Here is a 25,588-nt window from a genome sequence, read left to right on the forward strand (position 1 = left end):
CGCAACTCCCGGGTCTGGAGGAAGGACCCAGTGCACCCGCATTTTAAAGCTGCCAGTAACTTGAGCCCCAAGCCCCACGGCACTGCGGAGAGTGCCACCCGAACAGTCAGTGGGCTGCACTGCAGGAGGGGAGCCCCAAGCGCAGCCACTGGGAGCTTTTATAATGGCCCGTAAGCGTGACTGACGGCCCTTGCAGTGTTTAACTCTGTCTCCTGGCCCCCAGCTATGCTTCTTTTTAAAGTATTTTATTTCTATGTGTTTGTTTGCCTGCGCTGGGCCTTAGCTGTGTGTGGCACGCAGCATCATCAGTCTCCATTGCAGCCTGCAGGGTCTAGTTCCCTGACAAGGGGTGGAACCTGGCCCCCCTGCACTGGGCGCTCAGAGTCTTCGCCACCCAGGGAAGCCCCACTTCCTACTCCTACTTGGCTTGGACGCCTGTTTTTAGTGAAGCAAAACCTAACGAAACGGAATGGGGGAGACAGATTTTGGGAGACACAGTGTGTCTCACGTCTGAAAACGCGCCCCCTACTTGGCGATTCGGCAGGTATGGCGGTGCGGGGAGAAGGTGACTCCCGTAGGCGTTTGAAAGCATTGGCCTCCCTTTCTTCTGGCTTCTGGCGTCCTGTTTCCTAAGGGTGGCTCCTCTGATTCCCGACCCTTTCTACGAGACGAGCCCTTTCTCTCCGGGACTCTCGGGACCCTCCTGTGTCCCCGGCATCCCGCGCTTCACTTCATGTCCGTTTCCTCCCACTCTGCTGGGATGGCTGTTTCCTTTCATCGGGGGACTTCAGCTCCAGGAAACTCTCCTCATTTACTGCAGGGGTGTTTCATCCAGCCATTGTCTCTATTTCTTTTCTCTCTCTTTTTTTTTTCTTTACTAAAATGCCTATTATTGAAATATTGGACATTGCAGACATACTCTGCCTTCCCCTCATTTCCTCTCCAGGTGCTGAGATGTCCCTTCCACCCTGCACCCCAGGTTCTCTGCCGTAGATTTCTCTCCTATCGTGCTCGTAACCTCCAGGAGCCCTCTGGCACCGACGCACGCTCTCTCTTCTCTCCAAGGACGCGTCTCCTCCTGGCATAGCCTGTTTGCTCCAGCCTGTTTCTTCGTTTCTGTGTTTTGATTTCTCTCTGTTATGTACACGCTTTCCGCAGAGGTCTGATGATTCCCAGCTGTTTGCTATCTGTAACAGAGGGACACCACGGAAGCCTTTTCTGTGCGGTTCCTTAGGGGGTGAGTTGCTTTTCCTTTCTGGGGACGGGGGTTGCTGGTCAATCCCCAGGGGAGAATCATCCAGTCTCCTGACTAGAAGGTACAGCCCACGTCTGGGAGCCAGAGAAGGAAGAAAGCTGATGCTCTCGAGGTTCGGGATGTAGCTGTTCTCTTAAGTTCCCTGTTTTTATCACTGATCACCTCCCCCACCCCGCCCCGTCCTCGGCTTCTGTCTTTGTTGGGGTGAGGGAGGGCATGGCGGGGGTCTCCTTCCTGCCTCTGTCCCCATGTGGTCAGCGTCAGCCCACTCCCCTCCCGCAGTCGCGTGTCCGCTCCCGGGCTCTGTGGTTTCTGCTTCCTTTTCCTGTTGCCAGGTGAGCGCTGAGCTCCTGTGTCTGGGCAGCTACTCATCCACCCACGTAAGTGCTTCCAACTCTGTGTTGCCATTGTCCCCTGTCCCCTTCTCTCTGTCTGACTGTGTTCATCCCACGTACTGTCCTTTTCAGGGAGTGTGGGAGAAAACAGAGGTGTCCCACCCACCATTTTAACCAAAACCCTATCACTGTATTTATGATGTGCTCTGGTGTCCATCGAGCTGAGCTCAGTTGCTCAGGCACGTCCGCCCCTCGCGACCCCGTAGACTGCGGCCGCCGCGCTTCCCTGTCCGTGTCTCCTGCAATGGCAGGCGGGTTGTGTACCACGGAGCCACCAAAGAAGCCAGAGAAATTTCTTGACTGTGGTTTTCTGAGTAAATACGTGGGACGCGCAGGCTTGTGCTGAGTAAGAAGAGAAAATTCAGTGCCTGTGTTCAGGTCCTGAGATCCCTATTTCATCACGAGCACCCCTGTGACAACTCAGTCATCCAGTCCCGGACAGTCTACTGTCTTCGAAGCAAATAATTAAAATGGACTTTGAGAGCTTGCCTGGTAAACCCATCCCCCTCTGGCTAGAAGCACTACGGATCCATTACTGCTCCAGGAGAAGAGGTTGGCTCAGGCAGTCTTGAAGACAGGATGTCAGCTCTCTAACTCAATATGATACAAAGGAAGGTAAGACAAGGAACGAGATGAAGCAGTGTATCTTCCGGGTCCTTAGACACTGATTACCGGCCACTGCTCCGGAGGTCCCGAGCCTGCCCTGCGTCTTGCCTTCTGCTCCAGAGAGAGCCCACAGCCAGAGGACAGAGGGCAGGGGCTCTGTGGTTTGTTCTTCCTTTTCCTGTTGCCCGGTTGGTGCTGAGCTCCGTCACTGCTGAGGGGAGCCCTAGAGGTGGGGGTGGGGGGAGGTCGGGCACGTGGGCTCTCTCCTGCCCCCCCCAGGCCTCCCCACACTCGTGGCTCCAGCGAGGACCCTGACAAGATCTCCTTGTCCTGCCAGGGTTCTCGCTACTGTGACAGGAACCGCCTTTATGTGAGCGTCTGATGGTTAATATAAAAGATATTTTGTTGTTCAGCCGGTAAGTCTTGTCTGACTCTGCGACCCCATGGAGTGCAGCACACTAGGCTTCCCTGTCCATCACCATCTCCCAGAGTTTGCTCAAACTCATGTCTGTTGAGTCGGTGATGCCATCCAACCATCTCGTCCTCTGTCGTCCCCTTCTCCTCTTGCCCTCAATCTTTCCCAGCATCAGGGTCTTTTCCAATGAGTCAGCTCTTCGCATCAGGTGGCCAAAGTATAATAATAAAAGCTATTAGAACCATTAAAAATACATTTTGGAAAATTCTGTGAAGAACAAATAGAGAGAGGAAAATGGAAGCTTCTTGTTATGGGGCCTTTCACGCATAAAAAACTAGTAAGCATGTGCTTTTGGCGGACTTGGTTAGAGTTCCGTGCTCTCACCACCAGGGGCCCAGGTTTGATCCCTGGTTGGGGAACTAAGATCCCACAGCCCACGTGGCCAAGACAAAAGCAAAAAAGTCATAAGTAAAGCCCTGTAGCCATTGTCCAGCTGTAAAAATGACCCGCACACCACCAGTGTTGTAAAATCTATTCTTGCCATTCCCAGCACCCAGTCCCCATTCAATTAAAAAAAAACATCTGCTAGGGTAGATTAACACACATTTCAGAGAGCATATCATTTTCATCTATAAAACCTTCATCTATAAAACCATCTATAAAACAGTCTCACTCGTTCATAACGTTTTTCCTTTTTCTTCCTCTCTTATGAAAAGCTACAGCGAAAAAAGTGAAACCCTTAGTGCCCTGGTTGTGTCCAACTCTCTGCGAGCCCCCGGACTATGTCCCACCAGGCTTCTCTGTTCATGGGATTTCCCAGGCAAGAATACTGGAGTGCGTTGCCATGCCTTCCTCCTGGGGACCAAAGTTGGGTCTCCCGCATCGCGGGCAGATTCTTTACTGTCTGAACCACCAGGGAAGCCCCTACCACACCGTTATCATCACGACCTAACAAAACTACCAGTTCTTTATGGTATTAATACTCCAGTCCATCTAACACTCCAGTCCACATTCAAATGCCCCAGATTATCTGAAAAAAATATCTTTCTGCAGAAGACTTGTTTGAATCAAGAGCCTAATAAGGCACACTCATGTCAGGCTCACAGATCTCCAAAGCCTCTTAGTTGCTAATGGAAATTTTAACTTAAACATATTTATGCGCTTTCAGCACGAGGGCAGGCGTGCCACGGGCTCGGCTTTCTTCAGGGGCTCTGCCATTTTTATCTGGCGTGCGTCCAAAGTTGGGAGTGCTCCCGAGGCATGTTTTTCCTAGACCTGTCCTGGCCTCGAGCATCCATTAGGGAGGTTAGAGTGGGACTTCTCGTCATTTTTACTGTAAGTGCTTTCCACCTTAGTTACCAGGGCAACTAATCAAACTCTGGAGACAGCCGCTTATTAGATTTATGCATATTTAAGATTCTCCCTGTTGCATTAAAGGTTATAAATCCATACCGCAGATTGCAACAACGGAAACAGTGAGATTTATGGAGACTGAGTCTGGTGATGAATGCATGGGTTAGGTATTATCTTAGAAGTGCTTTCAAGCAATCTGTCTCGAGTGGCTGCGGTGCAAGAGTAAGACTTTCCTTCGGGGACAGGCATCGCTGGCACCAGCACTTCCGGTTACTCCTGTTCCGTGGGCTCCTTGTGTGTTTAAGCTCTACAGTCAGGCATCAGTCCTCCTCCCCTCGTGTTCAACTCCTTCTCATTTCGGGGCCGCCGTGTGCCAGGCACGTTACAGACCCGACCCCACCCACCGAGGAGGGGGCAGCCCCCACCCCGAGGGTGGAAGGCCTAAGGTCAGAGGTCACCAACTTTGAGTCAGTCTCCTGAGAGGGTCACAGGCAGGAAGGCCGGGGGTCTCCACACGGGGGAAACAGGCTGCAAGTGTCAGACACTTTTTCTCTTTTTCTCTCTCTCTAAAGCGGCAGGAGCAAAGGAACTACAAGGGTTACGATTTTTCCCTTCTTGATACAAATTTACAAAGGTTTCTCTTAAAATTCTGTGTCGTCATGACAACACCTGGCTCCACATGCACTGTTCTTGAGCCTTGAGCTGAGCAATGCAGTTTCCTTATGGAAATGTTCGTCTTAAGCCGTGTCAAGGTACCTATGCATTTACCCCAGACTCTGCCTGCAAGTCGGTTCCGCCCAAGACTCAGAACCCACTCGACCAACCAGGATGTTTCCGTCATGCATTGTGCTCCTAATCTGTGCTAATGAAACTGTATATTTGCTTAGAAGTCTGCCTTAAAGATTTCACGCCGATCGTTTGGTGGCCCGGGAAGACTCACCTGGTGCCAAGGTTATCTCAGTGCGTGTTGCGGGTGAGGGGCCTGGTGCCAGTCTCTGAGTTTGAGACACTCCCTTTCTCTAATTAGCGTTCACTTTCATGCATTGGAGAAGGAAATGGCACCCCACTCCAGTGTTCTTGCCTGGAGAATCCCAGGGAGGGGGAGCCTGGTGGGCTGCCGTCTATGGGGTCGCACAGAGTCGGACACGACTGAAGCGACTCGGCACCAGCAGCAGTAGCTATATAACATCCAGCTAAGACTAGCAGCGGGGCACTCTTTCTGCCCTCTTCTGATGTCTGTGTCAGGAGCTTTCTCTATCTCTATTATACTGTAATAAAACTTTAATACACAAAAGCTCTGAGCGATCAAGCCGCGTCACTGGCCCCGGATTGAATTCCTTTCCTCCCGCGGCCAAGAATCCCGCCGTCTTTGGCCGCTCAGCAGCAGCCTTTCAGCCCACCCCCGTCTTGGGATTGTCCGTAGGGTCGGTTAAGGGCGGTGCCGCGGCATTTCCAGCCCCGTGGGTACCTGCTCCGTGGAAGCCCCCACAGACATAGAGCTTCCCATCCACGGCGCCCGCGCTGCTGGAGTTGGAGCGCAGCGCGAGCAGGGGCATGGGCATCGGGGGCCCCTCTCTCCAGAAGTCCCCGTCGGGGTTGTAGATCTCCACCGCGTCCAGGCACTTCCGGACCTGACCCTTGTCCCGGCCGACGCAGCCGATCCCACCTGCGGAGCAGACACAGGACAGAGTGACCTGGGTGGGGCGTCCCCGTGGGCATGCCCCCTGCCTGCGTGGCCCGCACCCCAGGCTCATAGCCTGGGCGTTCTCATTCACTGGCACTTCTCCCGGGGTGCTTTCTTTCTTTTTTAAAATTAATTATTTTAATGGAAGGATAATTGCTTTGCAGAATTTTGCTGTTTTCTGTCAAACCTCAACCTGAATCAGCCATAGATCTACACACGTCCCCTCCCTGTTGAGCCTCCCTCCCATCTCCCTCCCATCCCACCCCTCCAGGTTGATACAGAGCCCCTGTTGGGGTTCCCTGGGACATACAGCAAATTCCCGTTGGCTCTCTAGTTTACATATGGTGATGGAAGTCTCCACGTTACTCTCTCCATACATCTATCCTGAGATGCTTGCTAAGCAGTGGTGAGGCCCGCTGTGCACACCGCCAAGCCCAACCCCGTTGACCCCTGGTGCCTGTTGGTCTGTGCTCACGCGCGGGGCAGGTGCACACTGTCTCTCAGGGACCCTCCCTTGAGAGGAAGACTTTGCCGTCTGAGTGTGAGGGTGGCCCAGTTCCGACATCTACCGTCCTGTGGTCGTTAGGATTCCAGGGACCTGGCTGTCGAGCAAACATCCTTTCCCCTCCCCCTGGTCGCCAGTACGTTTCTCCCTCTCCTCCTGTTTTTGTTTTATTTCTGGCAGCACCGACTCCTAGCTTGTGGGATCTTACCTCCCTGATGAGGGATCGAAACTACCCGGTGCAATGCAAGGGCAGAGTCCTGACCACCGGGTCCCCTCTCCCTCTCTTCTCAAGGGGCAGGAATCTTCCCCCCTCAGGGCAGGGCCAGCCTTTGGTAAATTTTAGCTTTAGGGTTCAAAGGGAGGCCCCAAACCCGAATGCCCACTGTGTCTTCCGTTTTCGGCAACACGGTGCATTCAACAGGTGCTGTCTGCAGCGTGCTCGGGATGAGCTGGGAAAGGACTGAGGCGTATTTCCTGCCGTTAGGAAGCTAAGGGCTGGAAAGCCACACGGACAAATAAACAGAGAGCAGGCATCATGACAGGCACCTCACAGGAGACACGGTTACACTCGGAAGTCCAGAGGCTGCAACAAGCTAACAGAAACACCATGTACATAACTATGGCTCTAAGTCCCACCCTCCAGCGGGGCAGTGATGGCACAAGGATTTCCAAGCCACCGTAATAAGAAACAGGAGCTTGCCCCACAAGGAGAGGCTGTAAACGTCAGGCTGTCTCTGCCTGTCTGAAGTGCAGCTCCCGGGAAGCGGGTGAGGTCCCTGGAGGGGAAGGCAGTCCTCTCATCGGTGACCTCACTGCACACAGACCCCATCGGACGACCTGCTCTGCATGGCCCATCAGAGTCGGGACGGTGCCAGCCTCCGCTACCCCGGAGGGTCCCGGAAGGGTCGCGGCGGTGGGGGCACTTGGCTCTGGTGTCTACAGCAACACCGAGACCAGCGTTGAGACCTCTTGGCTCTCACAGCCTCTGCCCAGAGCGTCGTGCCACTTAGAGACTAATCCCAGGACGCCTGGTGGCGTCTCTTCTGCCATTTAACCCCGTGCCTGCCCATGTGCGGCCAGCGGCCCTCGCCTCAATGTGTGGCCGGCGGCCCTCCCCGCCGTGTGCGGCCCTCCCGCCCACCACCGTGCGGTTTTCAGTCTTCCTTCCTTCGCTGTCGCTCAGTCGCTAAGTCGTGTCCAACTCTCTGCGACCCCATGGACTGCAACACGCCAGGCCTCCCTGTCCTTCACCATCTCCTGACGTTTGCTCAAACTCATGTCCATCAAGTCAGTGATGCCATCCAACCATCTCATCCTCTGTCACCCCCTTCTCCTCCCGCCTTCAATCTTGCCCACCATTGGGGTCTTTTCCAATGAGTCAGCTCTTTGCACCAGGCGGCCAAAGGATTGGAGCTTCCGTATCAGTCCTTCCAATGACTATTCAGGGTTGATTTCCTTTAGGATGGACTTGTTGGATCTCCTTGCAGTCCAAGGGACTCTCAAGAGTCTTCTCCAGCACCACAGTGTGAAAACACCAATTCTTCGGCGCTCAGCCTTCCTCAGGGTCCAGCTCTCACGTCCGTACTCATGTTACAGTGCGTGTCGCTCGGCCCTGAGTGAATGCGAGAGGACTGATGGGAATGGCTTGTTCTCACCCGGGTTGGGCCCACCCAGAGTAGAAGCGATGGAGGAGAGTGCGGGAGGAAGCCTTTTCTTCCCCCATTTTGCTGATGGAGTCTGGCCCGTTTCCTGTCTCAGGACACATCCAGGGGTGAAGGCTGTAAGCACAGGAAGCTCTTAGCGCTTTCTCTCTTCTCCGCCTGGATAAATAATTTAGCCCATTACTGTGCCAAGTCTGAGTGACTGCACTTCCAAGGAGGGGCCACGCGAGCCTCAGTCAGCTGCGCTCTCTGACGCTCACAGACCCACTTTCCCCCTGGCGCTGGGGTGGCCAGAAGCTGCTTCGTGCAACAGATCAGGGAGTCTCTGTCCGAGGGGCAGGACGGCTTTAAGGAAGAGGCTTTGTCCGTAGCCGCTGACCCTGGCAACCACCCGTCAGGTAAGAACGAGACCGCTTAGCTCCCGCTCCCTGAGATGGGGAGGGCGGTTGCCGGGCTGGTTTCTGTTGTTAATACGAGCGCTTGTGATGATCCGTCAGTGGAGGCGAGCAGAGGGCATGCGAGTCGCTGGTCATCAGGCCGGCACAGCCGGCAGCCAGCGCCCTGGATGAGATCAGAAGTTCACATAAAGCCCGTCAGGGAAGCTCTCCCAGCATAATGTACAAGAAGCAGGGGGCTTGTGCTGGAGGTTGCTGGGATAATTGGAGTGCTTGTCACTTCCGTCTCCATGTGGCTAAGTGCCTTTAATGGTGCCGTTCAGCCCTTCACGTAGCTGTGCCTGCTGCTTGGCTGGCAGAGCTCACAGGCTCCACTCGCGCGACACGGGCTTTGCCTTTGCTTATGACCGTCGGCCCCCGAACGCACCCCGTCTCCCCTGGATGTGATTCCACCACCAAGCACATTCTCGGTGGCCCTCTAGTCCCAGCGACTTACTGAGCTTAACCTGAAAGTGGAGGCTGATTATATAAACCATCCCACGAAAGCATGTCTTTATTAATAAGTCAGCGCCGGCACTAAGAGAGAAGGCTTTTGATCCTGCAATGGGATCAGAGCATCTTTAGAATTTCAATGAGCCGCCCCGGATCTCTCACTTCTGTGCCACCAGAGCCCGACTTGCCTGTATTCAGAAACAGGCGCACGGAAGTTCTCTTCACAAGCCCTACGTCAGTGGACCTCCGGGGCAAAATACAAACCGTAGTTCTCTTGGGGTGGGAGGGGGTAGATTACAGAAGAGGGTGCCTCTCTCTCCTCTTTTATTTCTACCAAGATGAAGATCTGCTCTTTGTGTGTTTGGTCATCATGGTCTTTCCCTGTTCGGAGATGAAATGTGTCCCCGCACAGAGTCTTGGCCAGGTGTTGGGGACGGCAGGGCGTGGTCCTTCCCTGACGTCCGCTAGGACCTGCTGTCCACCGGGCCTTGGCTGCAGTGCGGGGGTTGCTCCTGTGTCCCTCCCCCGCAGGCTGCCATCAGGAGCTTATTCTGCCCTGCTCTGGGCTGGACCCCAAAGGAAGGGTGATTCTGGAGCACTTCTGACAAGCTCCCAGAGTTGCTTCCATGGCTCAACAAGCTCTTTTTTTTTTCGTTTAAAAGAAATATTTATTTGGTTGTTGTAGGTCTCAGTTGCAGCATGTGAGACCATGTTCCCTGATCAAGCATTGAACCCATGTCTCCTGCATTGGGAGCTAGGAGCCTTAGCCCCTGGACTTCCAGGGAAGTCCCTTAGCAAGCTTTAATAAATATATTCACTGCTGCCGGCTCCCATGGGCCTTGGAAAAAACCTGTGGGCTTTTGAAAACAGAAGATGAAAGTGGAGGTGTTGGTTGCTCAGTCGTGTCTGACTCTTTGTGACCGTAGCCCGCCAGGCTGCTCTGTCCATGGGAGTCTCCAGGCAGGAATCCTGGAGTGGGCTGCCACGCCCTCTTCCAGGGCATCTTCCCCACCCAGGAACCGAACCCATGTCGCCCCCATGGCAGACAGATTGTTTACTGTCTGAGCCACCAGGACAGCTTTGGGCAATATAATTTCTCTAAGTCTCAAATGTCTCATCTGTAAGTTTTGGATAATAATTTCAGTTTCGTAAAGCGTTGCAAAGATTAACTTACACATGAAGGAGGAGAGTGGTGAGGAGGAGCAGAAGTGTGTTGCAAACCCAAGTATCACCGCTAGGACAGGAGTTTGACTTCTTCCCACACATCCGCGACAGCAAGCGGCCGGCATGCAGCAGGTCCAGGGGATGGCCATCCCTCCTCCACGTTCCAGGACGCTGTGTTAGAAAGCCGGTGTTCACGGGAGCCACTGAGGTCTTCGGTTTGCTTGCTCTCAACTTAATTATCTGCGTGTCTGTAATTAAGGGCTTGCTGACTGAAGGGGCGAATCTCTTAAACGCTTCCTTCGAGGTTGGATGGAGGCGATCAGAGGCTGAAGGGCTGAGCGATAAGCTGAGCCTCCGGGCAGGGAGACGGGTTCCCTGACGGCGCATCAGGTCGAGCGTTTCGGGGGTGGGAACTGTCAGGTGCCCCACAGGAGGCAGGCGGGAGGGTCCTGTTTGGGGGGTGCGTCCGGGAGTGAGGCCGCCTCGGGTCGGGGGGGAGGGGCTGCTCTGACTCACATGTGGGTGCAGTCTCTTCCTGACAATATAATGCCCGGGCGGCGTCATTCTCACTCAGGCTGCCTGCTCTCTTTTTTTATTCATATTTATTTATGTATGGCTGTGCTGGGTCTTCATTGCTGTGCATGGGTTTTTCTCTAGTTGTGTCCATGGGCTTCTCATCGCGGTGGCATCTCTCGGTGCAGGGCACAGGCTCTAGGGCGTGCGGGCTTCAATAGCTGTGGCCCGTTGGCTTAGTTGCCCCGTGGTTTTTGGCATCTTCCCGGGTCAGGAATCAAACCCGTGTCCCCTGTGCCGCATTGGCATACAGATTCGTTCCCTGGTGGCCACTGAGCCACCAGGGAAGAGCTCTGCTTTTCTTCTGCTCTCATTTAGGAGTTCCAGATGTGAAGCCTGAACCCCAGAAGACACAACTTCACTTCTTGTCCCTTGTTAGTTAACTCAGGGCTCTAATGGGTATTTTCAGAAAAGAAAAAAAGCCCTTCAGCACACGGTGAAAGGCAGGGCCACCTGCCTGCACAAACTCCCCGGCCACGCCCAGGAGTGTCCGGCTCACCACCCGGGCAGCGTTGCTCTCTGTGCGGCGCCCTGCTCACCCTCTGACCCTGCCCGTCCATCAGCAGCCTGCTTGCTCTTCCAAACAGATGATCGGGCAAAATCGAATAAAAGAGCTGAAAGACCAAGTTCCACTGGTTAGCGCTCGACTCTGCTTGACTTTGGAGGGAAATTCGAGTGTGTGAAGTGTCTGACAGTTACCAAGTGGGAATGCAGACAGTTGACAGAAGTTCTGGCTCCAAGTCCCGGGCACCAAAGAAGCTGCAGCCTTATCTGTGGCTGATTCTGGACAACCGCTGGGCTTCCCTCCGGCCCAGTCCTGGGTGTCTGTGGGACTCAGCGCGCCTTGCCCCTCTGCTCTTCCAGACACTGACCCATCTCTGCATCGTTTCTGCCCTGACCGTCCTCCCCAGCTCATCCTGCAGGTCCCAGCAGGTCCAGGAGCTGAGCCCGCAGGGGGGTGAAGGGAATGCCTGCCAAGGTCAGAACCTTGGAACTGGCCTCCCGGCACCTCGCCACCCTCAGGCCGGAGCCCCCAGACGTCTCGGGTCTGTCCGTCTCCCGGAGGTGTGCCTGGCTTTCAGCCATCCCTCTGCCCACTCCTCCCCTCCCTGCCTGTCTCCCTGGCCGCCCTGTTTGCGGCACCCTGTGCTCCAGGCTGGCTCAGCCTGGGCCCCGAACAGTGAGGTAGTTCCCCTCTAGGCCTCTGTGGAGGCTGGTCTCTGCCTGGACGGGTCTCTCCTCCCCAGGAGGACAAATCCCTACTTCAAGGCTCAGCTCAGCCATCACCCCGAAGAAAGGCATTGTGTCTCTGCAGGCGGCCATTCCCTCCTGCAGGCGCCTGCTGCTCTCTGAACAGAGATCAAGGTTCCTATAAAGATGCTGGTCCTGTGTGTCTTTCTGGGCTGCAGGGTGGACAGCAGAAGGGTGTCTCGTTCACACCCGTGCACCCCACGCTCCTCACTGGGGCAGACAGTCGGGAAACAAAACTTAACTGAGTGCGTGCGTGGTCCAGCCCCTTCCCCACATCGCGGGTACCATTTTCTTCTTCTACTCTTCTGTCAAAACACAAAGTGACGACTAGCTTTCTGGAACTGGTCAAGCCCTAAGTCCAAACAGCTGAACACTCACTTCCTGTCAGATTATAAACACGGTCTGCGTAAGGATACAGGACTCCCGGGGCAGATATGGAGCTTGTCGGTGTCTGTCGTGGGCTCACCTTTGCCCCCAGGTCTGCCTGCCTGAAGAGTCACTGACCTCCCTAACTCGGGCTGGATGTACCCTGCAGGACACAGGCTGAGTTTATACCAACAACTCTGTCTGGTGACCGAGAAAAGGTGCTTTAATCAGGTGTACTCCTCAGCTTGCGAACGTAGACGCACAGACGGAAAGTGTGAAGGCAGAGTATGCATCATTCTGTTCCCTGAGGTTCTTCTAAAGGGGGCTTGATAGTGTGTGGTGAATAGTTACTGTAGAGAAAAGACCTCAGGGCTTCCCTGGTGGCCCAGTGGTTAGCACTCCAGCGCTTTCATAGCTGGGCCCAGGTTTGATCCCTGGTCACTGAACTAAGATCCCACAAGCTACACAGAACAGCAAAATAAAGTCTTAATAAATACAGCATATTGACCTCATGTGTAAATAAAAGCATTTATAGAAAGTGATAATTTGTGCTCATTCCTATATCTACCCAAGAAAGGGGAAAGGAAGGGAGTATCTAAAAAATTATCACACACATGAATCAGGATAAACTACTTGAAGATAATGCATTGTACTCAAAAACGACAGGATTTTAAAATCGATATCTTCTTCTTTAAAGCATTAAAAATTTTCCATTTCAACTCTTCATGCTGTTTTAAAACATATATTACATTATCCCTGCCTTAGTGAACTGATGATACCAGAGTCAAGGTTTTCTTGAGGACTGAGAAGTAACTATACACTCTGTTTCCACAGCATGCCCCAGACATAGACGGTTCTGTACACCAGGCCGCGTGAAAACAGACCTGGATTTGCTTTGCTGAACGAATCCTTGCTTTTGGTGTGGCTTTGAGCAATTTACCTCTTTTCATGAAAGCAAAGCATAGAAAGTGTACTGCCCAGGGTTTCGGCTGCACCCTTACGCTCACTCTGCAAACACAAACAAGTCAGAGACCCAGACAGCGTCCGCCAGACGTCTCTCATCTGTTCTTGGTAGCGGCCTCATCCCTGTCCACCCGGGCTTTCACACCGGAGCAGCTTCTGACATTCTCTGCTTTCAGCGTCAAAATCGCTGTGCACGTCTGGTTGGTTTTATGTGTATATATAATTTCATGTATTTATTTTTGGCTGTGCTGGTCTTGGTTGCGGGGCAGCTTTTCTCTAGTTGCGATTTCTCACTGCGGTGTCTTTTGTTGGTGAGCGCGGGCTCCAGGGCGTGTGAGCTTCAGCAGTTGTGGCTCACCGGCTCAGTTGCTCCGAGGCCTGTGGGGTCTCCCCAGACCGGGATCAGAGCTGTGTCTCCTGCACGGGCAGGCAGACTCTTCACCTCTGGGCCACCGGGGAAGCCCCTCCAGTGACCTTTAAGCAATCTGTACGTATATTTTGGACGTTGACTTCCTGTCTCTCCGAGGTGCTAGAGAGCAAGTCTAAGCCTTTGTGTGTGTGGTTTGTGGTTTTTTTTTGTGCATAAACCTCAGTCTTGGGAAATTGAAGGCAAATAAGAAATACAGCATTACAATTATATATCGATCCAACAGACTGCAAGTTCGCACTAACCGCCACACTGAAATGTGGAACTGCCGACTCTGGGTCTGTAGGAGATCAGTGATGAAAGTGACTAGAGCTGAGTTGTGACGTGAGTTCAGTTCAGTCGCTCAGTCACGTGGACTCTCTGCGGCCCCGTGGACTCTCTGCAGCCCCGTGGACTGCAGCACGCCAGTGAGAATCCCAGGCAAACTCTGGCCTCTGGGAGCCCTTGATTCTGGGCTCCCCAGTGAGGGCGCCAGGTAATCAAGGCGAAAGCCCTTCACAGGGTTCCCTGGAAAGACCTCTCATGGGTACTGACCGCAAAAACACGGCGAGCCATTCTCTCTGGTTCAAAGCCACTTCAGCTGTTGCGTCTCTAAACTCAAGTCTGCTCTCAGAATAAAGGGGGCACTGGGACTCCCCACTGAACTGCTTTGGCCGTTGAAAAGGCACCTTCTTTCCTTGTCCAGCATGAGCCTAAGAAGCGTATCTCTAGGCCCAGAAGACTCTCAGGATGAGATCAGAGCACACCCAGAGCCCGCCCTGAGGACGTGCAGACACAGGGAGCTCCGAGCAGCGCCTGACCTGTGTTCCTGGGACACGCGCTGTGCAGGGGGGTCCCCTGTCCCTTCACCTCTGGTCTTTCCTAAACACCAGCCGGGGCGGCTCATGCACCAGAGGCTTAGTCAGTGTGGTGAGCATATGAAAACACCCTCCCTGAACACGGTGTCTCCTCTTCCCTTCCTCACCCAGCATCTGAACTTTGCCACATGCATCCCTGCGGGCATTCATACCAGAGTCGCCCAGCGTTTCCCACAGACCAGACCCCAGGCCCCACTTCAGACCTGCCAGCCCAGAATTCGCCACAGGTCGGGGCCAGGAATCTGCCATTAATGAATAGCTTGGGTGATGTGACACATATTTATATTTTTTAAAACCTGCTTCAAGGGGACTTCCCTGGTGGCCCAGTGGTTAAGACTCTGTGCCTCCAATGCAGGGGGCACAGGTTCAAACCCTGGTGCAGAAACTAAGATTTCACATGCCGCTTGCTGCAGCAAAAAAAAAGTAAAAATAAATTTAAAAAAATTTTTTTAAAGCTTACTTTGCAAAACATTAAAAAAATACTGCTTCAAATTTTATCAAAAGACATAAACAGGCAAAATCAGAACAATGATGAAGCTTGGTCCTCTCATAATTCACCTCTGGACTGCTCACTGACACGCATTTATTGCAGCAACTGGAACCTTCCACGTAACCACCCCCATCGAGGGGTGCCATCACCCAGTGAAAACGACCCCATGGCCCCGTGGGGAGACTTGATATTAGCTGGCTGCCTGGACAGGAAAGTGAAAAATCTGTGCTTTGCAAAATTCCCTACAACGCCTGGAACTCTGACGCTGTTTGAGGCTTTTTGCCCTGGTGGAGGAGCAGGAGAGAAAGGTCAGTTCCATCAACTGATGTTTGTGAGCGCCGGTCACGAGGGGCAGCCAGGCCGGCGGCCAGAACAGACACACCCAGACGAGCGGGTCAGCTCTCTGCCCCTGGGTGTCCAGGGAGCCTGGCCAGAGTCCTGCTGAGAGCAGCACCGCCGATTCACACAAAGCACCTCGAGGGGTGGCGTCCTGCCAGACCCTGAGGGTGCACTGGTCTAGACGCAGAGGCTTAAAAGCAGAGGGGAGAGAGGAAAGCCAGCCGCAGAAGGGAGGCTTATTCGGGGGTGACCCCCAGGGCCTGCGGTGTGGCGGACAGGGATGTGGCCGAGTGGCTGCCGGGGCCGGCCCAGGACAGGTCTCAGCGTTTCCACAAATAGCTCTCCCGGCTCACTTTCTATATTTGACTTCGCCTGACCCATCAAGTTAAAGGAACTTCGGCATCCAATTTGGCTTTTTAAAAACACTTGAGGAAAACCCCAGGCATATTTATGAGTGCACTGCCATTGCAGAAGAAGCATACTGTGCCCAAAGCTGCAACTGATACTATGAAATCCGAATTCTGTCTCACAAAAACTGTTTTCAGAGAGAGAACCCTTGGTATCACATTCTGTCAGTATTTTATAGCAGAGCATCCAGAGTTGGGTTTAATGAGGTGGAGCCCAGAAGGTTTTCTTTCTCAGAACTTTACCACAAAGAGTGTACAGAGGACTGCTCCGGCAGTCCCGGGGCTAAGACGCCACCTTCCAATGCAGGGGGTGCAGCTGTGATCCCTGGTCGGGGGCCAAGATCATGGCATCCGGTCCCATCGATGCATGGAAGCATAAGGGTAAAAAGTGGAGACAGTGACAGATTTTATTTTCTTGGGCTCCAAAATCACTGTGGATGGTGACTGCAGCCATGAAATTAAAAGATGCTTGCTCCTTGGAAGGAAAGCCATGACCAACCCAGAGAGCATATTATTCTGCTGACAAAGGTCCGTCTAGTCAAAGCTGTGGTTTTCCCAGTATTCATGTATGGATGTGAGAGTTGGACCATAAAGAAAGCTGAGCACTGAAGAATTGATGCTTTTGAACTGTGGTGTTGGAGAAGACTCTTGAGAGTCCCTTGGACTGCAAGGAGATCCAACCAGTCCATCCTAAAGGAGATCAGTCCTGAATATTCGTTGGAAGGACTGATGCTGAAGCTGAAACTCCAATCCTTTGGCCACCTGATGCGAAGAACTGACTCATTGGAAAAGACCCCGATGCTGGGAAAGATTGAAGGCAGGAGGAGAAGGGGACGACAGAGGATGAGATGGCTGGATGGCATCACCGACTCGATGGACATGAGTTTGAGTGAGCTCCGGGAGTTGGTGATGGACAGGGTTCTGTTAAGACACAGCCCCTCTTCCCTGCTCTTCCTGAGAACCGGCTGCCCAAGGGAGCTCTCAGGAAAAAGTCAGCGTGGAAATCAGCTCAGTTAAAATACCTGGACTTTTTAATAAGGGCATCATTGGCTCAGTGGTAAAGAATCTGCCTGCAATGCAGGAGATTTGGGTTTGATCCCTGGGTTGGGAAGATTCCCTGGAGGAGGAAAAGGCAACCCACTCCAATATTCTTGCCTGGAGAATCCCATGGACAGAGGAGCCTGGAGGGCTACCATCCTTGGGGTCGCAAAGAGTTGCACACGACTGAGTGTGCATGCACTTTACTCATAAGGCTTCCTGGAGACTATTTAAATTACTTTAAGTGCTCCAGAAAGTCACCACCAGAAGACTTCCCTACTAAAATACACACGTAAATGCATGAGCAGTGGAGTCACTTTAGCAACAACCTAGACAGACGCTTTCCTGAATTGTTATTTTATTTTTAAACATTTATTTTTTTATTTCGTTATGTCAGGTCTTAGTTGCAGCATACGGGATCTAGTTCCCTGACCAGGGATTGAACCCAGAGCCCCTGCATTGGAGGTGCAGAGTCTTAGCCACTGGCCCACCAGGGAAGTGCCTGTATCTGTATGTTAAGAAGGAAACGTATAGTTCTCCAGGAACAACCTCCCAATAGCTTACTAATGCACTCTTTGCTAGTCTGTCGTAACTTCTGGGGTCATTTTCATCTAAATTCAAATTATTCATGGTGTCTGTCATGATGTGATTTTCCAGTATGGGCATTTTCACAATAAACATTTAGTGCAGATTTTAACTTAAATCTTTACAACACGAATCAAACCTCCAGGGGCAGCATTAGCCAGAGAGAGCGCCCGGCAGTCTGACGTGAGCAGCTTTAGCTCCTACAGGAGGGATACGTCCTGGTCAGTATTGCCCCCATGCAGGGGCAGGCTGTGTGAACGGACACCGGGCCACTGCGCGTGTCCGCGAGGGGAGGGCGGGAGGAGAGTAGAAAGACGGGTCCTTTGACTCCAAAGGCCTGGGGACGGGCAATTCCAGCACCAGGACGCCCCCTCCGGGCCGCGAGGCCAGCGCGGAGACCTGCCGGGGCAGGAGCTGGAATACCTCATGCTTCTGAGGATGGGAAAGAATCTGGGGCCATGTTAGGACACTACAGTGTAAGGGCACCCCCTGCCACTTTTTTAAAAACACGTTTTTAATTGGTGGCTCAGAGAGTGAAGAATCCGCCTGCAACGCAGGAGACCTGGGTTCCATCCCTGGGTCGGGAAGATCCCCTGGAGAAGGAAATGGCCACCCGCTCCAGCATTCTTGCCTGGAGAGTCCCACGGACGAGGAGCCTGGTGGGCTACAGTCCACGGGGTCGCCAAGAGTCAGACACGACTGAGCGAGTAACGCACTGACACACACACCTGTTTTGTTGCTGTTTTGTTGTGTTTGTTTTTGGTTGCTTTGTGAGGCACATGGATGTTAGTTCCTCGAGCCAGGACCAAACCCACGCCCCCTGCATGGGAAGTGAGAAGCCTTAACCATCGGACCGCAGAGGGAGCCCTCCCTCCCCAGCTTATTTCACAAGGTTATAATCACCATCTCTACTGTTTCCTGGGCTCCTGAACACACAGCACAGCATTCATCTCTCTTAAGTGCCTCGTTTTATGAACGAAGAAAACAGACTCAGAGAAGTGAACCCACTTGCTGGAAATCATAAAATGAAGTCGCTTAGTTGTGGTCGACTCTTTGCAACCCCGTGGACTGCAGCCCACCAGGCTCCTCTGTCCGTGGGACTCTCCAGGCAAGAATGCTGGAGCGGGTGGCCATTTCCTTCTCCAGGGGATCTTCCCGACCCAGGGATGGAACCCAGGTCTCCTGCGTTGCAGGCAGACGCTTTACCATCTGACCACCAGGGAAATCACAGGGTATTCGTAACTCACACGGTAGGGTCTGTCTGCAGGAGGAACTTTGTTTCAGCCAAGAAGACACTTGGGGAGTCTTTGTACAGATGGGATTAACTCAGAAGACTTATAAAGCCATAACACGGTGAAGGTGAGGCCGTTTGTCACACAGCCCAGACTGCCCTTGTGACTACCTCCCTCCCTGCGATAGTTAGATCCGAGGTTTCCCAGTCCCTGTGGCTCCAGCTCTGTAACGGTCCCCCTCACATGACAGAGGCCAGACTGCACGCCCAGCACACGGGTGCAAACCCCGAACAGAGGCAGCAGCGGGGCCGTGATGGGCATTGAAACTTGACTCTGCAAAACCTGGAGTCTGTGCTGAAGACACCTGGCCTACTGGCCCCAGAGGACGTATCAGTACGGTCTGTGCGTCTGCACAACGGCGGACACGGGCAATGCAGGTAGGTCGTCTGCACAGTCTCGTCTGGACGGGGCGCGACAGCAGTGGGAAGTGAAGAAAGCGTAACGGCAGCGAAGGGCAAAGGAAGGGCCGTCGAGACGCGGCAGCCAGCAGAAGCCGTCCTTCGAACCCAGGGGACGGCACGCACACGCAGGGAGTGCGACTTTGGTGCTCATGATGACCGAGTCACTTTTAAAGTTACTTTAGCTTTGAAGTGGGACAGATTTGGGTCTGAATCCCGGATTTAATCACACTGGGTGATAAAAGGAGACAGAGGCCTTCGCTTCCAGGCTGTTGTGGAAACTGACCGTGCGTGGGAACAGCACCTGGTGTTCAGTGATTCTTCGGTAACTATTACTTTCCCTCCAAGTGATTTCTCACGAGATAGAGAAGAATGTGATAACTTAACATTGTTTTTTTCTAGTTAAAAATGTTGGCCAAAATTTGACACTTAAAGGTGCTGGCACGGGGACTTCCCTGGCGCTCCAGTGGCCGCACGTGCTCCCGTGTGGCAAAACCCACCACAGTATTGTAAAGTAATCACCCTCCATTAAAGTTGATTAATTTTTTAAAAAGAAAGGAACCAAGATTTCTCAGAGAATCTTACCAAGTTTTGCATAAGTATCATCTGAAAAATGAAATGGAAAACTTACATAAATACCACGGAAACACACATGAAAGAAAATAATCTCGAAAACGCTGAAAAACAAAGAATCCACCGTGCATTGCAGGGGAATGCAGGTTCCATCCCTGGTCGGGGAACTAGGATCCCGCCTGTCATGGGACAGCTAAGCCCACGCGTTGTAAGTACTGAGCCCCACTGCCACAACTAGAGAGCCCGCGCACCTCAACGAAAGATCCCAAACGACGAAGCTAAGACCCAACACGGCCAAAGAAGCAAAATGGTGAAGATGCTGGCGTCAATTATCTGGAAAATGTAGCTATACAGACTCTCTCAATTTCCAACGCCAGGAAAAGTTTCTGCACTACCGCGAACTCAAACTGCAAAGCTGGACAGTCCACCCACTTAAAGGCAGTGTTCCTGTAAGTAAGACGATGAACCTTTTGCAGACAAAGGCCTTGTCCATGTGATCATCTACGTGCTGCTGGACAAGTAACAATAACACAAAGATTCAAAATGCAAACGCCCATTAAGGTGAGCCAGCAGGAGACTTTAAACACACAGTCGAGGGAGCTTTGCGCTTTCCTGGGTGCACCCAGGAGTTACGGCACAGAAAACCTTGTCTTTTTTTGTACCACACCCTGGTGGTTCGGCGGCAAAGAATCTGCCTGCCAACACAAGAGACCTGGGTTCGATCCTTGGGTCAGGAAGATCCCCTGGAGAAGGAAATGGCAACCCACTCCAATATTCTTGCTGGGAAAATACCATGGACAGAGGAGCCTGGCAGACTACAGTCCATGGAACTGCAAAGAGTCAGACACGACTTAGCGACTGAACAACAAACAACAATTCTTTTTGTAAATGGACTCTAATCTGAAAAACGAGTCTCAGAAAAAATGCACTGGAATGGAAGATTGCTGACTTAGATCTAACATGGGATGAACATTTTCAAAGAATTTCAGAAAGTAAACAGAACTGGACACACACCCATTAGGGATCTTAAACCGAGGTTCTCCAGATGACCCCCAGAAGCGTCTGGTCCACGGACAATCCTTGAACTAAGAAGTGTGTGTTCAGTTGCTAAGTCATGTCTGACTCTTTGAGACACCATGGACTACTGCACATCAGGCTTCCCTGTCCTTCACTATCTCCTGGAGCTTGCTCAAACTCATGTCCATTGAGTTGGTGATGCCATCCAACCATCTCATCCTCTGTCATCCCCTTCTCCTCCCGCCTTCAATCTTTCCCAACATCAGGGTCTTTTCCAATGAGTCAGTTCTTCGCATCAGGTGGCCAAAGAATTGGAACTTCAGCATCCATCCTTCCACTGAATATTCAGGGTTGATTTCCTTTAGGATTGACTGATTGGATCTCCTTGTTGTCCAAGGGAGTCTCAAGAGTCTTCTTCAGCACCACAGTTCGAAAGCAACAATTCTTTGGCGCTCAGCCTTCTTTATGGTTCAACTCTCAGGTCCATACATGATTACTGGAAAAACCATAGCTTTGACTAGATGGACCTTTGTTGGCAAGGTGATATCTCCGCTTTGTTATACGCTATCTAGGTTTGTCATAGCTTTTCTTCCAAGGAGCAAACGTCTTTTAATTTCATGGCTGCAGTCACCATCTGCAGTGATTTTGGAGCCCAGAAAATAAAGTCTGTCACTGTTTCTGTTTTTTCCCTCATCTATTTGCTATGAAGTGATGGGACTGCAAGGAGATCCAACCAGTCCATTCTGAAGGAGATCAGCCCTGGGATTTCTTTGGAAGGACTGATGCTAAAGCTGAAACTCCAGTACTTTGGCCACCTCATGCGAAGAGTTGACTCACTGGAAAAGACTCTGATGCTGGGAGGGATTGAGGGCTGGAGGAGAAGGGGACGACAGAGGATGAGATGGCTGGATGGCATCACTGACTCGATGGACGTGAGTCTGGGTGAACTCCAGGAGTTGGTTATGGACAGGGAGGCCTGGCGTGCTGCAACTCATGGGGTCGCAAAGAGTCGGACACGACTGAGCGACTGAACTGAACTGAACGGATGGGACTGGATGCCATGATCTTAAGTTTTTTAAATGTTGAGTTTTAAGCCAGCTTTTTCACTCTCTTCTTTCACCTTCATCAAAAGGCTCTTTAGTTCCTCTTCTCTTTCTGCCATTAGAGTGGTATCTGCATATCTGAGATTGTTGATATTTCTCCCAGCAATCTTGATTCCAGCTTGTGATTCATCTGGCCTGGCATTTCACATGATGTACTCCGCACAGAAGTTAAATAAGCAGGGTGACAATATACAGAAGACGTACTCCTTTCCCAATTTTGAACGAGTCTGTTGTTCCACATCTGGTTCTAACTGTCGCTTTTTTTTCTAACTGTTGCATACAGGTTTCTCAGGAGGCAGGTAAAGAGGTCTGGTATTTCCATCTCTTTAAGAGTTTTCCACAGTTTGTTGTGATCCACATGGTCAAAAGCTTTAGCACAGTCAACGAAGCAGAAGTAGATGTTTTTCTGGAATTCCCTTGCTTTTCCTATGATCCAATGGATGTTGGCAATTTGATCTCTGGTTCCTCTGCCTTTTCAAAATCCAGTTTGTACATGTGAAAGTTCTTGCTTCGTGTACTGTTGAAGCCTAGCTTGAAGGATGTTAAGGATTTCCTTGCTAGCATGTGAAATGAGCGCAATTGTGCGGTAGTTTGAACATTCTTTAGCATTGCCTTTCTTTGGGTTTGGAATGAAAACTGCCCTTTTCCAGTCCTGTGGTCACTGCTGAGTTTTCCAAATTTGCTGGCATATTGAGTGCAGTGCTTTAACAGCATCTTCTTTTAGGATTTGAAGTAGCTCAGGTGGAATCCCATCACCTCCACTAGCTTTGTTCGTAGTGATGCTTCCTAAGGCCCACTTGATTTCACATTCCAGGACGTCTGGCTCTAGGTGAGTGATCACACCATCGTGGTTATTCAGGTCATTAAGACCTTTTTTGTACAGTTCTTCTGTGTATTCTTGTCATCTCTTCTTAATCTTATCTGTTTCTTTAGGTCCTTGCCATTTCTGTCATTTCTTGTGCCCATCTTTTCGTGGAATGTTCTCTTGGCATTTCCGCTTTTCTTGAAGAGATCTCTAGTCTTTCCCATTCTATTCTTTTCCTCTATTTCTTTGCACTGATCACTGAGGAAGGCTTTCTTATCCCTCCTTGCTCTTCTCTGGAACTCTGCAGTCAGTTGGGTGTATCTTTCCCTTTCTCCTCTGCCTTTTGCTTCTCTTCTTTCCTCAGCTGTTTGTAAAAACTCTTCAGATTCATTTTGCCTTCTTGCATTTCTTTTTCTTTGGGATAGTTTTGGTCACCGCCTCCTGTACAGTGTTAGGAGCCTCTGTCCATAGTTCTTCAGACCCTCTGTCTATCAGATCTAATCCCTAGAATCTATTAATCACTTTCACTGTATAATCGTAAGGGATGTGATTTAGGTCCTACTTGAATTGCCTAGTGGTTTTCCCTACTTTCTTCAGTTTAAGTCTGAATTTTGCAATAAGGAGTTCATGATCTGAGCCACAGTCAGCTCCAGGTCTTGTTTTTGCTGACTGTATATATTCTTTAGCTGCGAAGAATATAATCAACCTGATTTCTGTATTGACCATCTGGTCCTTTCCATACAATTTACAAAAACGACCCTGTTGGTTTTACTTCACATTTAGCTTAGTCGTGTTTTCACGCTGGGGAGGGGCTGGGGATCTCATTGCGCTTCCATCGACAATCACTTCTCTCCCACTTTCGACTGCCTCCAGCTGCAATATAATCAGTAGATCGGCCCTGTGCTCCTTGAGTTCCATAGACATCAATCCCAGGAGACTGGTCCTAGCATTGATGTTATCTCTACTGGGTGATGGCACTGCATGTGGTTAGAACAAAAGCAACAAATGTATACCCAGAGGAAAAACTTAATTATGATCTCAAGTGAGTCTCCTAACTGAGGCAGTCGTAAAGCATGTGACATAATGTTCTTGTGCTTAAAATCACACAACTATTAACGTTGCAGTGCTTTAATTATTTTCCTTCATGCTGTGCTCGCAGCCAAGAGATAATGGCTCCCATTTAGATTAAAAAAAAAGAAACTACTCAAAGCCTTGGTCTGCTTTCAGCCCATATTTCTTTCTTTTTTTTTGCCATTTCTCTGTTACCCATTATTTTTGCCAGTTGGCCAGCACTGCAGAAGGGGTTGAAATAAAGACTCGGCATCATTTCACCAGCGCACTCAGCCTGTCTCAGCCCGTCTGCCCATGCTCATGGGAAGGCAGGCTGGCATGATGTTAGGAGGAGGGAAGCAGCTTAGACGAGGGCTGGGAAGGATGGGGAGGCACCAAGGATGCTCTGGAGTCACTCGGACCCACCTCAGTGGGAAGGAACCAGCCTCTCACCAACCCCTATTGGCCAGCGCAAGACCACACACACTCATTTCAGAGATAAAACAAATGCATTCAGAGAAGACATCATTTGATGAACCTTAGTGGAATTCTGGTGAGTGAGGCAAAGTGAAGAGGGCTGGCATAACCTGTGGCATTTTTTTAACCCTCTACCTGTTTCTTTAATTAGTGCCGAGAACCAGGTGGTTGTTAAAGCCTGTGTTTTGATCCACGTAAGGTGGCCAAAGGCTTCTTGCCTTTTCCCAGCATTTTACCTGGTGGGCATATAATGAGGTATCACTACTGGATTCCAGACGACGGAAAAATTTGATAAAAGTAACCTTGCTTTCAACACGTCAGTGGACTTTCCTGTAATCTTATCTGACTGTGCTCTAGAAAATAAAAGAAAATTGGAGGCTAGTGCTGTGTGTGGCTGAACTGGGATGCGAGAAGAAAGAACATTTCATTGTCATGGAGGCAAACTGGGGAGAAAAATAAAAGGAGGTATTTAGCTTCTCCTCACCCAGAACATAAATCTCACTGTTGACCACGGCTGTGCTGAACCGGTACTTCGAGTACTTCATGGGCGCCCGCTCCGTCCATTGATCTTGGCTGGGGTCGTATCTCAACAGCTTGTTGCTCAATCGATCAGGTTCTTCGTCAGGAAGATCCATCTATATGAAATATGACAGCCAATATAATAACAGCCCATTTAGAGATCGTTGTGAGCACATGAGTGCAATTAATCAAAGCAGACAGCCAACAAGATAAGTAGAGGTTAACTACAGTGACTTCTATTCACAGACACACCAAATCCCAAGGCTTGGGATTATAAGTACCGTGTCAATAGCGGAAGGATTTATATTCTGTGCTAATGGGGCTAAGGTGTTGGTTTTAGCAAAGAACCTGTGATTTCAGCAGGGAGACAGTATAGCGTTTTTTTAAAAATGAAGCATTGCAAAGCCTTAAAAAATCAAGCCAAGGTTTATTGAACACTATTTAAAGTGTAATTTTATTTTACCAAGCTTTATAGTGGTTGGTTAAATAATACTTGTGAGAAACTAACTTTAATAATTTATAAAGCGTTTTTCTTTAGAACATTTTTATAATCGAAATAGAGCAAAGCTAAAAAAACAATTGAGTGTTTTAGTAATGAGAGTATTTTTATACCATAGTATAGGAGTGGTTTGAATTTAATTTTAAAGATACATGGATTAATAGAAATTATTTGCAGTTATTTTTATGTATTTATTTTATATTTGTTGTTCAGTCGCTGAGTCATGTCCAGTGCTTTGCGATCCCATGGACTGTAGCCCACCAGGCTCCTCTGCCCATGGGATTTTCCAGCAAGAATACTGCAATGGGTTGCCATTTCCTTCTCCGGGGGATCTTCCTGGATCAGGGATCAAACCCATGTGCCCTGCATTGGCAGGTGGGTTCTTTACCACTGAGCCACCAGGGAGGCCCCATTTATTATATATGTATATAATAAATGTATATAAATATATATATAATAAATGTGTGTGTATATATATAATGAGTAGAAGCATTAGAAGCTAAATACACGTAGATGTGCGTGGCTTTCCCTACTCCTAAATTCCCAGCAACACGGTGACAAACCTCAGGTAAAGTGATATTTCCGTCTGCAGCCCGTTAGGAGCCCCTAAGGCGCCCAAAGCTAGAGATGACGG

The 25,588-nt window shown here is 50.8% G+C and overlaps 1 protein-coding gene and 1 long non-coding RNA gene across 3 annotated transcripts in view; one reads left to right on the top strand and one right to left on the bottom strand.

Annotated features, from left to right (window-relative positions):
- The window catches only part of KBTBD12 (kelch repeat and BTB domain containing 12), a 51,874-nt gene that overhangs the window by 7,676 nt on the left and 18,610 nt on the right, over positions 1-25,588 (bottom strand). For both annotated transcript variants that reach the window (XM_086368838.1, XM_086368839.1), the window contains exons 4-5: positions 24,421-24,571; positions 5,493-5,690 (exon numbers count right to left, since the gene is read on the bottom strand). In XM_086368838.1, the coding sequence (XP_086224964.1) occupies positions 5,493-5,690; positions 24,421-24,571 (349 nt within the window). The remainder of the gene's footprint in view (positions 1-5,492; positions 5,691-24,420; positions 24,572-25,588) is intronic.
- On the top strand, positions 1,178-2,668 carry LOC147348774 (uncharacterized). Its single transcript, XR_015151925.1, has 2 exons — positions 1,178-1,635; positions 1,723-2,668. It is a non-coding gene; the product is annotated as an uncharacterized LOC147348774 (long non-coding RNA).

This window comes from Bos grunniens, chromosome 22 (genome assembly GCF_055505025.1).
Source record: "Bos grunniens cultivar Pamir isolate PY7600 chromosome 22, Bosgru_T2T1.0, whole genome shotgun sequence".
NCBI classification, from domain to species: domain Eukaryota; kingdom Metazoa; phylum Chordata; class Mammalia; order Artiodactyla; family Bovidae; genus Bos; species Bos grunniens.